Below are 12,948 nucleotides of genomic sequence, written 5' to 3' on the forward strand. Positions count from 1 at the left end.
TCCCTGCCTGGCCGAATTCCTCTCCAGCCTATGGCGCACCACTCAGCCTCTCCTACCTGCGTCACCTACCTCTGCGCAGCCCTGACCAGCACACGGAATCCCCTTGCCTACCAATCAGCTCTTCTCACGCCTCTCCTCCATTCATCTCCACTCTCACCTAGCTACACCTCAACCCTCTCTCACTTTTCCCTTCAGTAATTTCGAAATCATGACTCTCCTTCTTCCTACCTTTTCCCTACATCCTGACCACTTCCCATAACCCATGAACCAACAAGACCTTGCAGCAACAAATTTCGAAATTAGGGCATACCTGGAGGAAGAAATCGTCCAAAATTTTCGCATCAGAAGTTCCTACCTCAGGAGCTGGCTCTGATACCAACTGACACGTCCCAGCACTCCTGAAACCTCTGATCTGCAAGCAAACACAAGAACACACACACACACAACGTGAGAAACTGAGCAGGCTGCTCACCACCCAACCATGACATCTACGGGATGTGATCCCGAATCAAGAGATGTCCCCTCCGAGCCACGAGCTGAGCTACTGGCACGAACTCCCAACCAGATCCAAACCAGCCTGGTGTCCCATACCACCATTTGGCGCTGTGAAGCCTAGAATCTGCTACTGGGCCTTGGGCTACGCTAAGATGCAGGCGCGCATCCGCAACTCAATCCAGGATCAGACCTAGCACCTGGGAACGAAACTTGCTCCCATCGACTCCCTTGAGAACTGAACCCCTGGGCCCCTTTTATAGACTCGAGCCCCAAGCGCCAAAAATAGCGAAGACCTCTAACTGGTTCGTACCCTTGCCACTCAACCCGAGAATCAAGCCTGCCTAGCTCTAAGCCTCCCCAGGCTACCTGAGCTAGTCTTGTGTACCCAGTACACGTCAGATACCAATCCGTGCACATGACAGGTTGGAATGCTCTGGAGGGTGTTGCTTGGTAGCTGCGACATGGCCATAGGTAGAGCTTGTGCTTGCATGGCAAAACCTGGATCGGCCAATTAGAAGATTGCATGTGCCTGGACAAATCGAATTTCGGTTATGACGTGGTGGATATTGGATCCTTCTATATAGGCAACAGTCGTGTGATTAGACGTCCTTGTGTCCATTCAACTCCATGAGTCGTGAATCGGTTATGGAGTCTCTTATAGAGAAACTGCTCACAGATTTTGGTAGAGAGTCATGTAAGGAGACTTGAGTGTCTTATCTTTGTATATCTTTACAACAAACCTAGTCAAGGTGAGCAGAATCTCATGAGAGTCTTACTGTGTCTAATATATAAGCCCTTCTTTGTTAAAATCTTTCATGCGCAACATCATTTCACGAGGTTATTTATCTTCGTATGTGGTTTCCTTCATGCACTGCAAGTTAGGTAATTTGCAAACCTAAAAGCTAACAATTAGCAAAGACACTTGTTTCTATTCTGCTCTATGCTGATGATGTCATCCTGATCTCAAACACACCAACTAACCCTAACCTAAAGAGTCACTTGGCAGACCTAAAGGCCTTATGTGATAGTCAGGACATGAAGGGCAATCTTGGAAGAACTAGAATTATGATCTTCACACTGGTCATGCCTGCGCAAATCCTTCACATTTGCAAGGCCATAGGTCAACATTGTCACATTAGATGAGAGTAGTTAGTATTCACATGCCAATAGATGGTTCCATTCCTATATCAATACTCTCTAGAGACGCTACCCTATGCCTGACACGAGAGGTTCATCAAGTCGTCAAGGATGACCTATGGTAGATTATATTCGACACACTTAAATGTCCCGGATGTCTCTACATGTCAAAAGGATGGTATTTTGTAGGTAGCACTTCCTTCGTTTGACCAAGGATGGCTTCATCCAACCACCCTACATTTACAACTTCAGTTTGTTGGTCTAATTCTAGGGCCGTATGGGATGCCTAGCATTGTGAGGCTGCAATGATGGTGCCTCTGATGGGGCGTGTGTTCGTTGACCCCGTCTCTGTCCATATGCTCCACTGGCATGTGTGAAGGTGATCCCATATATGAAGTCTTCCACTACATGGCTCTTCCTCTTTGAAGAAGTATGTAATCCTCCACTAGTCGTATCGGAGCCATTGCACGAGCATTCTCAATACTCTTGAGATGTATCAAGAATGCAAAAGTTGTATTACAAAGAAAGACCAAAATAAGGAATATACCTTCTACAAATGCGGCCACCCTAATATTAACCCTAGGGGAGAAAATGGTTTAGGACTTATATGGGGTTTGTGTTGGAATATGGAAGCAAGAACTAGAAACTAGAAATGAAATAACAAGATTGAAAGACAAGAAATACCTTGAGAAGAGTGTAGACAAGACACAAGCTAGACAGATTGATTGCAATGATGTGACCCATGAATATATGGGCCAAAGTACAAGACATAAAGCAAGAGTGCTTATGGGATAATTATAGAAGTGCCACATGGCACACACTCAAGACATAAAGACTAGACTAGACTTAGACAAATGTAGACTAGGAAATAGTACACTTAGTGTGCACTTATCTCCAACACCCTCCTTAAGTGGACACTAGGAGTAAGACAGAAAGACAAGACTAGAAGACAGACATAAAGACTGATAGACTGAGAGACAAGATAGAAGACATGACAGACAAAGATCCTGAGACACCCCTCCTCAAGTGATATCCTCATATGGGTCCACAAGGGTAGGGACAAGATGGATCTAAAACAAAACACAGTCAGATTGATAGACAAATAGACAGACAGACAGACAAGACTAGATAGACAGAAGACTGACTGTAGACAAACAGAAAGACCAAGACACTAGAACCCCTTGACCTACATCATCGGTGGTCAAGGTAGTAGACAAGACATAGAAGTAATCAGAAAGCCCACTTCTCATCATATGAGGAAGGAACAGCAGGATCTGTTGTTGGAGATGCTGCAGCAACATGGGCTGAGGTAGATGCAGGGGCTGATGTAGAGGGTTTGGAGTAGCAGTCCCTCTCCCGCTGATTATCACGGCCACAAATGGTGCATGGATGAGCCTTGAAACAGTCCTTCTCCATATGATTAGTTTTGCCACAATGGGTGCAAGGCTTTCTTACCTTAGAACTTCCTTTCTTTGCTAAAAAAGCAGTGTCAGTTACCTTTCGTTGTTGAGTTCTTTCTTCCTCTTGGAGAGCATTGATGATACCCTCAAGAGAAGGATTATTATGATACTTGAAGGTAGTAACAAGAGTAGCATAGGTGTCAGGTAAGCTTTTGAGAAGCACAGCAATAGCAATATCTTCGGAGATGGGAGACTTGACTGACGCAAGCTGAACCATAAGACTGCGAAGATAATTGACATGAGAGGCTATAGTAGTTCCTTCCTGCATATGTAGATCAAAGAATGAGATCATAAGTGCAATCTTAGAGTTTTTAGATCGGGGTCCAAAAAGGATATCCAAAGTGATCCATGCTTGAGGAGCAGACTGTATGTCGGAGATGTGATGAATGTAATCATCTCCAAGGCCGAGCAATATGATAGCATAGGCTTTGTCGTTCTTGGAAGTGACAACTTGCTCAGAGGGACCTTCGGGAGCAGCACGGTGAACAATGTCCCAAAGACCTTCTTTCATAAGATGGCACTTGATTTTGATTTGCCAAGTATGAAAGTTGGAATTTGTCGATAGATATGAGAGAATGAGAGAATGAGAGGAAGATGCCATGTGGGAAGGTCTTACCTCTTGCTAGGATGCAAGGGCAGTGTCTATTCCCTTACAACATTGCAGAAATAAATGAAAGGAGAGATCCAAGAAGCCGGTTCTCTCACCACTTTGTCAAGGCCATAGCATATGACAGCCCATCGAAGCAGGAGGAACCAGCAAAAAAGAGAGACTGCTCAGCAAACTGAAAGAGGCAAAGCACAGTACCTTAACCCCAGGCAGAGGCAGAGGTGCAAAAAAGGGGCGCAGTCCAGGAGGTCGAACAGATGGCGCAGATCTCCGTGAAGATGGAGCAGATCTCAAACAGCAACTGGAGAAGTCGGCCTGTGCAGGTACGGATTCCGTACAGTCGTACGGACTGTACGGACAGCAGAGTACGGACGGAGTACGGACGACAATGTATGGAGTACGGAGTACGGACGGCGCTGATCTGTACAGACAGCAGGTACGTTGATGCAGGAGCAGGTGCAGGAGTGACAGCAGGACTACGCAGATCTGGCGCTCAGATCTGGCAGAAATGGCGCTCAGATCTGTGGCTGAACTGCGCAGATCTGGCGCTCAGATCTGGCAGAAATAGTGCGCAGATCTGGAGCGGAGATCTGGCGCAGATCTGGCGCGGAAATATACAGATCTGGCGCGCAATGGCAGGGCAGAAAGAGGAAGAAATCTGAGAAGAGGGGCAGATCTGCAGCGAGGGAGAGATCTGAGAAGAGGCAGATTGAGGGGAGAGAAGAGGGATCAACCTAGCTCTGATACCATGTTGGAATATGGAAGCAAGAACTAGAAACTAGAAATGAAATAACAAGATTGAAAGACAAGAAATACCTTGAGAAGAGTGTAGACAAGACACAAGCTAGACAGATTGATTGCAATGATGTGACCCATGAATATATGGGCCAAAGTACAAGACATAAAGCGAGAGTGCTTATGGGATAATTGTAGAAGTGCCACATGGCACACACTCAAGACATAAAGACTAGACTAGACTTAGACAAATGTAGACTAGGAAATAGTACACTTAGTGTGCACTTATCTCCAACACAGACTAGACTTAGACAAATGTAGACTAGGAAATAGTACACTTAGTGTGCACTTATCTCCAACAGTTTGTGATATTACTTTCTATTTTTTGCCATCATCCCAATTACCTACTTTCTTACTTTGCCTTTTGGTTTCCTCAATTACTGAAGTGATTATGAAGTTCAGTCAGTGTGGGAGGTTGTTCTCCATAAGAGACCATGGCCACAAGTTGTCCTACGAATTTGAAATAATAATTAACGTTGTGACCCACTCAATTGTCTTTTTAATAACTATCGCTTCTTGTATGTTATTATGTCATCAATTGATGGAACTGATTTGTGTCTTTGAGATATACTAGACTCTTCTTCAATTTCCCCTTTTAGGAAAAGAGTTCTCCAAACCATAGGGGATTTTGTTGACTAGCCCTTTTTACAATAGTGATGAGCCGACTTCCCTTCAAAATTAAGGCTGTAGGAAGAAGTTCTCATCCAAAAGAGTTCGCAGAGCCTAGAAGCCTTGAAATTTTCTTTTGAGTTTAGACAATTCTCCTTCTATATGCTCAATAAGAAAACACCAAAAGGATTCAAAACCAGATTTTTCCATCGCTCCATATAACAGTTTCAAATCTCCAATCGAAGAATCCCTTTTATGAATTTTCCTAGCTTCCCTAACATGCTCTTGAAAATGGACGAAAACAGTACAATAAGTCTGACCTACATAAAGCATACTACTACTGTGAACTACAAAACAAAGATTACTGTGGAGGTCACCTGCTAAACTCATGAGACCGCCATGGGGCATGGCTCTAGATAACAAGAGATCTCATAACCACACCGGAAGCTCCACTTGTTCCCTAGAGACTCGGGCTTGCTTGTACACAAGAAAAGTAGAGAAAGGATCCAAAGACTAATGATTCAGAGTCAATGTGTGAGGCACCTAAGCCAAAAAGATGGACCCCGTCAAAGGAGATAAAGTTACCAAGATGGTAGTTGAAGACCCTGAATTATTCAGAAGTCCCAGACATTCCAAAGAGCAGTTCGAAGGTAAGGTAACCTCAAAGGAAAGCTCCTACCATGAACTGTGCTCTAATGGTTTAGATCTAGAGGATCGTCGATCCAAGCATCTTTAAGGAAGCAAAAGGAATTCCAGTGTGGCATGCTGCCATGGAAGCAAAATCGAGACCATTCTAAAGAACAATACATGGGACCTTGTTGATAGACCTCAGAAGAGAAAGATCATAGGCACCAAGTGGGTTTATCATGCCAAATATACATCTGATGGAACTTTAGATGAGTACAAGGCAAGACTATCGTCAAAGGCTATGCACATCCGAGCGAGTCCATTACAGAGACATTTGCTCATATAGCAAGGGTGACTACCATACACACAACATAACTTTGGCTGTCCACCATCAATCGCCAATCTTTCAGAGACATTTGCTCATATAGCAAGGGTGACTACCATACACACAACATAACTTTGGCTGTCCACCATCAATCGCCAATCTTTCAAATGTACATGAAGTCTACCTTTCTAAATGGTGAGCTTCAAGAGGAAGTTATGTTCAGTAGCCAAAAGGCTTTTAGCAACCAAGTGAAGGAAAGAAGGTATGCAGGCTTCACAGGGCACTTTATGGGCTGAAATAGGCCCCAAGAGCAAGGTAACAAAGGATGCATGACTACTTCTATAAGATAGGTTTATCATGTAGTCCATGTGATGCTAACCTCTAGCTCTTCACAACAGACCATGATTATCATCCTTTACGTTGATGACTTAATTGTCACATGTGATCACAAGAGGAAGATCGAAGAGGTCAAAGGACTCTTGATTGCATGAGTTCGAGATGTCTAGGATTTCACTACTTTCTTGGAATAGAAGTCTCGCAAAAGAATGACAGCATCTTCATTTGTCAAGTGTACGTGCGCAGGGGCGCACCTACTTTGTGATAGAGATCAATGTGAGTTTGAATACATTCTGTTGCATAGGGTTATTGTGCAGTAGACCCTTCAACTCTCACACCCTATGCTATGGCTGACCCACCAAGGGAAACAATGCAACCATTTTGGGCTCCCAAGCCCAAATGCCCACTAAAGCACAAACAAGGACAGCAATTAAGGAATGTTGTGTCCACTTGATTTGTGCTCAGCTTGGTGCATCCATAGGGCCAATACCACTGCCTGTTTGCCTTGGGATTCTTACACATGAGCCAGATCGTTGATTATCTGGATCACACTAAGTTTCTAAGGTCACCAAACCTCCATATAGCCTCACAAGAGTAGCAGCAGTTTAGGAACCCTGAAAATAGATTATCACAAATTTATTTCTCTCTGCCTACACAAGTTGACACAACAGCAATTCCAAAGGCAAATCCCACAAACTCCCTTGCAGGGGAACTAAAAGTACCTATCACACCCATTAAAAACTAATGAAAAATCAAAGACACATAGGATGCATGTCAAACGTTGAGATCGATCATGTACGAACGTGAAATGAATTGTATGGCACTACTAGCATCCCATTAAGTACCCCAATGTCTTTGAAGTATGTTTAAGATATGCTGCTCTGCTCTCGGCCAACGGCTGTAGTTGGATGGCTTGGTGATGTGATGCTGCTATAGTAGGGGTGCCTTGGATGGGGTGAGAGCTCAAATATTTGCACCCAACTACCTGTCGGTCTAGTGTAGGGAGTTGTGTGCTCCAACACTCCTCAGTCTGTGTTGCCTCTTTGGGAAGAGCCTTTTGCGAAGATATCGGAGATGCTCCTCAATCTCGTCCATTATCAACTCTCGGATGAAATGGTACTGAGCCTTAATATGCTTCGTACGAGCATGAAATATCGTGTTCTTTGCAATTTCTATGCAACTCCTATTGCCACACACGATCACTATCACCTGCTCCTGAAGAACTCCCATGTCCTCCAGCATCCATCTGTAACATGAAACGGTAATCTGATCGTGTAATTCACAGCAAGACCTTCTTTAAACCTTTAGCGAGGAATTAGCCTTGTTTACCATAGAGAGAGAAAGGAAATGAGGGTAGAGAGAGAGTAGAGTCAACAACCGATTGGGTCCTTGTACCCACTGAGGGCCCCCTCCCCCAATCAGGGGAGAATTTGCTTTATACTTGGAGAACTAAGATATACAAAGAACACTCTTTGAGAGAGCACGGAATCGCGCTTCTGAAGAGCTCACTGTGCACACGTATAGAAGACTTAAAGACATGAGAGGCAATGCCAAACAATACCGAGACCTTGATGCTGTCCACACTGACGATATAGGACGCTTCTGCAAGGCAAGGAAGAGGCTTGTGCTGTCCACCGGAATGCAGGGTTACTGCTTGAGTGAGAGAGAGAAAGCTAGGAGTGATAGATCCTATAAGAGAGCTGAGAGACGACTGAAATAAAGAGTTGAGAATGAGCTGTGTAAAACTGTAAGAGGTAACTGAAAAGAGCTGCTGAAACAGACCCCAAACCTTACTCCGTTCGCTATCCCGACTCCCCATTTGATGCGTTGCACGAACACCTTCCCAGAGGGCTGAACTGATGCCAAAGGCTGAGGCTGGTCAGAGGGCCAATGGGGTTGAGTGTCAGGCTGTTCAGAAGGTGCTGAGGAGGAGCTGTAGGAGGCTGAAGTGCTGGGAGAACTGAATGAGGAAAGAGGGCCTGGAGGCACCCTATTTATAGGGCTTTTGGGGCTGGTTGGCTGGTCCCTTGGCCCCATAAATGTTGGAATGGTCACCTCCCCATCTGTAAGCCCCCATATGAGGAGAGCATGGGGGAGGTAGACCTGGTGATATTGGGGCTGTCACATGGGCAGCACATGAGCTGCCATATGGGCAGCTATCAAAGCAAAAGACAGGCGTACAGCCTGCAACAAGGCCCTGTGAAGGGCGCGCTGATGTCAGCTGATGTGCGGACCTGTACGGCATGCACACGTGGCTGGAGAGAGCCTGGCAGAGGGCAGGAGCACATGGCACAGCAGGGCAGGGCAAGGGCGCCTGCAAGAAGGGCCTGTTGATGGCGGAACAGTTGCAGCCATCCAGCCCTAGAAGGACCCAAGGGTAGGGCCCTATATGGGCTGCCCTTAGGGCCTGGCAGCAGCCCAAGAGAGCCGCCCAAGGTCAGCCCAAGAGAGCCGCCCAAGGTCGGTCAATCAAGGGCTGCCTAGAGGTCGGTTTACAGACTATAAAGTCGGGTAAGGAGGGGCAGTCTGGTTGGCCCATATTCCCCTACCAGGTCGGTTTTTGCCAGCCCCCTTGGCGCCTATATAAAGAGGCCATTTGGCCTCATTCATTCATCACTTGGAGCAACCCTCAAGACAGCAGACAGGAGCAGCAAAGGGGGAGCCTTAGGCCTACATTCAGGAGGACAAGGTGACCTAAGAGAAGCTGCAGACTGAGCTAGAGTGGCAGCCCACCTAGGCTGGCTTTCGGACAGCAAGGTGGAAGGGATCTAGACAGAGAGTCTACATATGCTCGAGGTGGAGCACACGGGCTCAAAGATCTAAAAGTGTCAGACTTGTAGTAGAAGGACCTTTTCGTATTCTATCCTGTCCTAGTTTCTGGACGGACGGAAGTATAAAGTGTTGCTTCTATATTTATCTATGAGCATTGTCTATTTACTGGCTTGCACATCTATGCACATAAGTTAAGAAGTTTGTGATTCCACACCCCACATCACACTGTGTGAGCTCCTGGGCAATACTATCATTCTTCCGCTGTGCGTACCCTCTGTTGGGTCATTTCTAACATGGTATCACAGCCCAAGTAGGAGGCTCACAGCCTGAAGGCAGGGACCTTGCTGAAGGACGACCCTGATTCAAACGCTCTTGGGAATCGACTTCCACGACTGGAGGATTGTGCCCTTGCGAGAAGGAGGGTGACTCAGGTTCAGTCAGGTGTGTTCCGAGTTCTGGTCTACTAAAAATAGAGTTTCGTTGACTTTGCTGTGTGATATAATAGTAGAGAGATCGACCTCTACAGCCTCTTCAGCCCCTGCTCTCCCTTCCTCCTCCCCCAGTTTTCTCTCATTCACTATCCCTAACTTTGGAGAGTCTGGGAAACTAGACGGGACCAACTACCCGAAATCCGGAGCCATTTAGTGGCTCGAAAGTTGTGAAAGCTGACAACAGGAGTGGAGGCAAAGCCGGAGGACATGGTGGACAGGCAAGGGAAGATAGTCATGGCAGTAGACAGAGAGGAGCTCGAAGCTTAGGAAGACAGAGATGCCCATGCCCTGGCATTAATCATAGGGACTACGGCAGACTCTATTCTTCCACATATCCAAATGGCCGAGACGTCAGCAATGTACAATGCAACGGTAATCTGATCGTATAATTCACAGCAAAACCTTCTTCAAACCTTTAGCGAGGGATTAGCGTTGTTAACCATAGAGAGCAAGGAGATGAGGGTAGAGAGAGAGTAGAGTCGGCAACCGATTGGGTCCCTGTACCCACTGAGGGCCCCCTCACCCAAACAAGGAAGAATTTACTTCATACTTGGAGAACTAAGAAATACAAAGAACACTCTTCGAGAGAGCACGGAAACGCGCTTCTAAAGAGCTCACTGTGCACACGTATAGAAGACCCAAATAACTGAGAGGCAATGCCGAACAATACCGAGACCTTGATGCTGTCCACACTAACGATATAGGACGCTTCTGCAAGGCAAGGAAGAGGCTTGTGCTGTCCAACGGAATGCAGGGTTACTGCTTGAGTGAGAGAGAGAAAGCTAGGAGTGATAGATCCTATAAGAGAGCTGAGAGATGACTGAAATAAAGAGCTGAGAATGAGCTGTGTAAAACTGTAAGAGATAACTGAAAAGAGCTGCTGAAACAGACCCCAAACCTTACTCCGTTCGCTGTCCCAACTCCCCCGTCTGATGCGCTGCGTGAACACCTTCCCAGAGGGCTGAACTGATGCCAAAGGCTGAGGCTGGTCAGAGGGCCACTGGGGTTGAGTGTCAGGCTGTTCAGAGGGGGCTGAGGAGGAGCTGTAGGAGGCTGAAGTGCAGGGGTGCATGTGACACCATCTAAGGCAAACAGATCACATGCTGCCAAATAAGCCGCTCTATATTATGTCTATGTGGAAGAGAGCACAATGGTCAGTTGCTTCTTGCTGGACCATGATATGGCATGCAAGTGTAGAGTATGAGCCTGATGTCGGGCATTGTGTATCGCAATCTCCAGCCAAATTTGGGTCACAAAACCCACTGAGCTCACTTCCAATCGGATAACTTCATGTACATTTCAAATACCTCAAAATCGTGAATCAAGCCTTCATGTGATTCTTCCTTGGCTTTGAAGAGAACTGAAAAAGTAACCCCACTGCAAAAGCTATATCTCGTCGAGTATTGGTCATATACCAAGCTTCCAACCATCCATCGATACAATGTTGCTACCAAAGAAAAGATACATGTCCTCGTTGCTCAGCTTGGTCCCAATCTCCATTAGGGTTGGTGCTTCATGCATTCCTCCATCTCTCTTCAGCACCTCTTATTACTTGTTGGTTTCATAGGTCGGTATATGTGTTCCAGAATGCTGCATGCTGCAAAAACTGCATTCTCCATTGAGGTTGGAGTCCCGCATCAGTCTCCGCGATGTTAAGAGAGCTAACAATTTCAGGGTGTATCACCGATCAGTAATAACACAACAAAGTGCAAGGATGCCTTAATTGCTGAGGGAACCCAATTGTATCGCTCAATTTTCCTACTTTAGAACTTTGTAAGACTAGATGGCTCATTGGTAGCATAGCTCTATTCCCATGTAATGTCAAAGGGAGTGTTAGTAGTAGTGTATGAAATAAAGAAAATTTTTGGCTTAGCCATTGTAGGTTTTGATTTGGTACCTACATACCCTTGAGATATGAGGGGACAAGTTGAACATCACTTGCTGGTTTCTTGGAGCTCCTGCTTTGTAGCAGTGTTAGAATTTTCTTCAAGAGCAAGGGGGCGCTAAATAGAGCAGTATTATTTGTTGGAAAGGTCACCTCCCCATCTGTAAACCCCCAAATGAGGAGAGCATGGAGGAGGTAGACCAAGGCATGATTAGGCTGCTACATGGGCAGCACAAAGGAGACTTTGTGCAGGAAAGATGGCGGGGGCATGAAGCCCGGGACTGACATCAGCAGGGTACGGCCCCACTGTACGGGGCTGTACGGAGGCTTATTTGATGGAGAACAGGGCTGCTGGAAGCCTGACAGAGGGCGGGATCTGCAGTGGCCAAAGGCGCCTGCATGGCAGGGCCTTTGGGCCTTGTATGGAGCCTGCAAAAGGCCTGCAACAGGGCCAGCAGGTGGGCAGAGTGCCTGGGTCTATGGCGGGCTGCCACGTGGCCAGGCGGGTCTGAACAGCCCCCAACCAGGTCGGTTTACAGACTGGGGGGGCAGACTGGTCGGCCCAAACAGACCCTAGGGGTCGGCCCTACCAGGTCAGTCCATGGGCCTATAAAAGAGGAGGCATTTGACCTCATTCAACATCTTCTGGAGCAGCAAACACCTGTAACAGACAGGAGCAGCAGTTAAGGCATTCTTGGATCTACTCCCAGGAGGTGAAGAAGACCTACAGAGAGCTGCAGACTGAGCTAGCAAGGTGCTGCCCACCTAGGCTGATTCACAGGCAGTAAGGTGGAGAAGAACACTCTAGACAGAGAGTCTACATTTGCTCGAGGTGGAGCACGCGGGCTCATAGATCTAGAAGTGCTTGACATCTAGTAGGAGAACCTTTTGGTATTGTATCCTGTCCTTTGTGGACGGACGGAAATATAAAGAGTTGCTTCTATAATTGTCTTTGAGAATTGTCTATTTACTGGCTTGCACATCTATGCAAATTCAGTTAAGAAGTTTGTGATTCCACACCCCACACCACACTGTGTGAGCCCCTGGGCAATTCTATCAGTCTTCCGCTGTGCGTAGCCTCTGTTGGGTAAATTTTGCCATAAAAACAATACAAATTATTGCCACAGCTTGCTAATAAAAATCAGGCGGAAATGGTTGAAGTCTGAAATCATTAAATACAGTGTACTAAATGAATGCTGGGGCGTCTAGGAGACCATTCAAACTTCACAATGCACTCTCCAACAACCATATACCATAGAATTGCACACATCCAATCAGGTACACTATAAGGCTTGCTCTCTATACCTCTTGAAGATGTGTCTGACTTGCATTCATCCAGAGCATTGAATTCTTCGGCGGAGCCGCAGGTAAATGTTTTTTCGGAAATGTCCGCTTAATCTATAGAATAT

General features: G+C 46.3%; 1 protein-coding gene across 1 annotated transcript in view; it reads right to left on the reverse strand.

Annotated features, from left to right (window-relative positions):
• LOC147892805 (PX domain-containing protein EREL1-like) overlaps positions 1–12,948 on the reverse strand; it is a 72,459-nt gene that overhangs the window by 54,627 nt on the left and 4,884 nt on the right. Inside the window, exon 4 of the mRNA XM_087387313.1 lies at positions 12,845–12,937. Within this exon, the coding sequence (XP_087243439.1) occupies positions 12,845–12,937 (93 nt within the window). The remainder of the gene's footprint in view (positions 1–12,844; positions 12,938–12,948) is intronic.

The sequence above is a fragment of the Dipteris shenzhenensis genome, chromosome 16 (assembly GCF_047967505.1).
Source record: "Dipteris shenzhenensis isolate YYH24624 ecotype China chromosome 16, Dip_SZ_1.0, whole genome shotgun sequence".
Classification (NCBI taxonomy): Eukaryota; Viridiplantae; Streptophyta; class Polypodiopsida; order Gleicheniales; family Dipteridaceae; genus Dipteris; species Dipteris shenzhenensis.